The sequence below is a fragment of the Trematomus bernacchii genome, unplaced genomic scaffold (assembly GCF_902827165.1).
Source record: "Trematomus bernacchii unplaced genomic scaffold, fTreBer1.1, whole genome shotgun sequence".
NCBI classification, from domain to species: domain Eukaryota; kingdom Metazoa; phylum Chordata; class Actinopteri; order Perciformes; family Nototheniidae; genus Trematomus; species Trematomus bernacchii.
Window position 1 is genome coordinate 585,028 of NW_022987566.1, and position 4,548 is coordinate 589,575.

The window sequence follows — 4,548 nt, forward strand, 5'->3', positions numbered from 1 at the left end:
ATCCATAGGTTAATCCAATGTGTCTGTGTCACTTTGAAATGATTACTGATAATCCATCTTCATATTTATGTCAATAACGGAGATTTCATATTAGCTGCTACGAGAGTGTATGACAGCTTCCGGTTTTGGGCATTCTGGCTATGCATCACTCATTCACCAATGGTTAATGTTTAGATGGATTTTAGGAACTTCCCCTCGATTCTATTGGCTCTAACGGTTAAAAAGAGGTGTCAATCATCAAAATGGAAAATGCACCCAAATGACCAGAAGTGGGTTTCTTTTTCTAAATCTCTCTAAAAAGGTCAAATGTCACTTGTTTTGCATCAATCTTGATACAGGGTACTTATTATGTTATAGTTTGGATTCCTAAAGCTTTTAGTCTACTATCCCATCTGTAGGAGCCATTTCCTTAGATTATATTCATTTATCTTTTTAGAGTACATAACCTGAGATTCTGTGGTGTATATTATTTATTATTTAATTTGAGGGCGTTACTCCTGCAGGTCGAGATGCTGCAGCATAAAAGGAGAGGTGCTGCAGCCTACTGGTGTGGCTGACTGAAGCAAACAGTTTTTAGACCTTACTGGTTGGGAGCGTCACAGCTTGGTTCTTTCTTGTGCCTTTAACATTGAAGTATCAGTTTATATGAGAAATAGTTTGTTTAAAAATGTTTATTTATTTTTGCCTTTTTTGGAATAAACTATCTTACTTTTCAATCGCATCTGGACATTTATATTTTTTCTCTCAAACTACAAGCGTCTATTCGTTGGTCAGCCCCACGAGTGAATCACAAACAAAGGACAAAGAACAAATGGATATCGTGGTCACTACACCATCATTCATGGGTGGTTTTCACTATAAGTAATGTTTTCTTTTTGGACGGAAACTATAATTTACATTTATTTACTATGTTCAATCCAAATTTACTTTAAAATAAATAAATTCTTTATTGATTCTGACTTTTCTACATCCAACTCACAGGTTTATCATTGCTTTGAGAAAAAAGATTATTAATTTACCCCTTTTAGAAGTGAAGTTATAGTCAATTGTTCTGGGAATGTCATTTTCGAGCCTGAGGCCTGAAAAACAGGCTCGGGGCTCAACTGGTTAAATAAGTAGGGCCATTCCACCTTGTCAAAAGCCTTTTCGGCGTCTAAAGATAGGAGGGCCTTATCCGAAGTAAGCTCCAAGCCTTGAATAATATTAAGGACCCTCCTAACGTTGTGGAATCCTTGGCGACCCAGAATAAACCCATTTTGATCCCTGTGTATGACACTGGGTAGTGTTTCTTGTAGCCTTCTCGCTAAAATTTTACATAGAATTTTGAGGTCAGAATTAAGTAGACTTATTGGTCTCATATTTTCACATCTGTTGCTAGGCTTTCCTGGTTTTGGCAGTAGTGTTATTAACGCACCTGACATTGAACTGGGTAGGCTACCACTAAGGAATGCTTCCAAAAACATTTTCCTGCTTTCATGCCGTCAATAGCGATTCTTATTTCTTCCTCATTAACCTGTTAACCTGTTAAGCACCGAGCCTGTTTTTCATGTTTCAGGCTCGAAAATGACATGCCCAAAACAAATGACTACAACTTAACTTCTAAAAGGGTTATATGAATAATTTCTTTGATCAAAGCAAGGTTACATCTGTGAGTTGGATGTAGACGTGTCAGAATCAATATAAATGTTTTTTATTTTAAAGAAAATTCAGATTTGACATAGTAAAAAACTGTAAATTATAGTGTCCGTCCAAAAATTATTTTTTACAGATAGTGAAAACTACCCTTGGATGACGGGTTAGTAGACTAAAAGCTTTAGGAATCCAAAGTACAACATATAATAAGTACCCTGTATCAAGATTGATGCAAAACAAGTGACATTTGACCTTTTTAGAGAGGTTTAGCCAAAACCACCCCACCTCTGAGGTGATTTGGGTGAAAATGTTTTTTTTTCCATATCTCTGGCCCCCCTTGCTCGATTTTGATGGTTGACACCTCTTTCTGACCGTTAGAGCCAATAGAATCGAAGGGAGAGGCCCCCACACACACGTTGTGAAGAGAAAAGGTGGGGGCTGCGCGCATGTACATTTGCAGCAGAGTGGACCTATCTCTAGCTCTGGCATTTGGAAACGAAAAAGCAGTTTTATTGCTTATGGATTATCAGAAATAATTTCAAAGAGGACACAGACACATTGGATTAACCTATGGATTAACTGCAGCATTGTTTTTTTATCGTTTTAATGCCATTGAAGACCAGTTTTGACCAAGGTAAGCCATGTTAGCGTTTCTAGCTACCTAGCTCCACATGTTATGATGTACGCTTTCGTTTATAGCGTCGCAAATGTTTATCACTGAGTGTTGAGGTGGGCACCAAACGATTCTATGTCTCCAGCTGTTGCAAAACGATTGGTTGGCTGTGCATCTAGGATAAGTAATAAGGGAGTTATTGTGAGTTTAGGTGCCATTTTAGGTTACATTTTTTCGCTCGTGGCTAATTCAGAGGCTGAGGGCGGCAGCGCACTGTTTTCCGGAAGTGGTCATTCAGCAACGAAGAGCGTCCATGCTAGGGGTTTGTTTTGGTTCTCCTTTGCAGATCCACGAAGAAAACTATTCGATTGTCGAGTAACTTTTTAAGATTAATTGTTTTTTTAGCAATAGGATAAATATGTAAAACGCACTTGGTGACCAGGAGTATTATGATCATTAACAGGTCCATCATTCTCTACTGTGACATATTGTGAATACCAGACAGCAAACCAAAACATGGCATATCGCAATGGCCGAAATACACTTAGAGAGAAATATGAAGAGTGCATTTTAGGAGCGGATTCGAGAGAGGTGACAGTCCATCGAGTTGTCAATATTGTGGAAAAGGGGAACTCCATGCCTCGGACAAATGTGAACTATGGTTCTAAAAGTTCGAATTTTTCAATGTGGAATGATTGTCCTCGGAATTACCAGGACTCAAGAGAATTTCACGGCGATGACAGTTACCCACCGAATGATCGTCGATATTTTGATGATAATTCAAACAACAACAATTTTCGCAGAAATGCCTCACCTCCAAGAAATGAGGACCATTATTCCCAGCAGCCCTATGACAGAGATGATTTAAGGCACCAGTTAGCCTCAAGGAGCAATAGAAGAGGCGCTTCCTATTTCCGCGGCAGAGGTCGAGGGTCAGGCCCTCCTTTAAGAGAAGACCGTGACGAGTACAGACGCACTCCTCAACCTAAAGGAATGAAACGGGAACTCTCTCCTGGACGAAGGGAAGCACACCCACCTGTACCTGTCCGCTCGCTATCTAACACCAGCAGCAGGAGCTTCTCCCCCGACAGGGAGAGGAATTTAACCTACCAGCAGTCTCTGCAAAAGCATAAGACCAGTGCGAGCCACACTCCCAGCCCCTCTATAGAGGGGTCTCCTCACAGCTCTGGATCTGCAAAGGAAAAAGCTCCTGCATCTGTAGCGGAGACGGAGGAGTTGGTGGAGGCCAGCGTGGAGGCCAGCGTGGAGGCCAGCGTGGAGGCCAGCGTGGAGGCCAGCGTGGAGGCCAGCGTGGGGGCCAGCGTGGAGCCAAGCGTGGAGCCAAGCGTGGAGCCAAGCGTGGAGCCAAGCGTGGAGCCACAGCCGACACCAGACCAAGACTTCAAGGCTCGCCGGTCGGAGGCCATTAAGGCTAAGGCTCTGGAAATTGAGAAGCATTACAGGCAGGACTGTGAGACATTTCGCACAGTGGTGAAGATGTTGGTGGCCAAGGAACCCACCTTGAATAGTTTGCTACAGGTTCCACTAGATAATAATCTTCTGGAGATCAAAGAGCGCTGCCTTGATGCCCTCAGGCACTTTGTGAAGGAGCTGGATGAGGTATTATAGTCGCTGTACAACTCAGCAGAAGCTACAAGTAAATAAATGTAAAGAACACATTTTTTGACTTGTTTTTGCTCAAAGAACCTAAAACGCTGTCGATAGGCCTCTGGCACCAGTTCATATGCTCTGAGCATATATAGCTATAGCTAGAGCTATCTTCCAGACATAAGGAGGAATATGCAGACTGTGCTCTTCCTGTGAGAACACACTGAAGCATCAGAGCGCAGGCTGCATCAGGCCAATCTCTAGCTCTGGCTACACGTTCAAATAATACAAAAAACATGTCGAGATCACTTTCATTAAAGTGAGGCAGCAAGCGCAGGTTACTAATATCAAAGCGATGAGGAGACCTGGGCACCTGTTCACCCTGCCCCTCACCGGGCAACGCGCCATCTCTGAGAATAGACAGACGATGTCTCTCCAACTCTATCTTGGCTTTCTCAGATTCTTGTCGCATCCGCTCCACTGTGATTTCTTTTTCAATTCCCAACTCATACTTCATTTTGTCATGTTCCCGGTCATGTTCATACTTTACTCGGTCATATTCCTGGTCACGTTCATATTTTACTCTGTCATGTTCCCACTTTATTTTTTCGTGTTCCTGCTGCAACAACAACATTTCCCTTTGCTGCTCAAAAGAAAGTGCACTTGCCTGAAAACGAGGTTTTAACAAAACCCCC

General features: G+C 42.2%; 1 protein-coding gene across 1 annotated transcript; it reads left to right on the top strand.

Moving 5' to 3' along the window:
* The first annotated feature begins 2,555 nt into the window (after window positions 1-2,555).
* Window positions 2,556-3,874, top strand: LOC117478628 (periphilin-1-like). Its single transcript, XM_034125610.1, has one exon. It carries the CDS (start codon window positions 2,762-2,764, stop codon window positions 3,872-3,874), a length of 1,113 nt encoding a protein of 370 aa, XP_033981501.1. The 5' UTR covers window positions 2,556-2,761.
* Window positions 3,875-4,548: the final 674 nt, after the last annotated feature.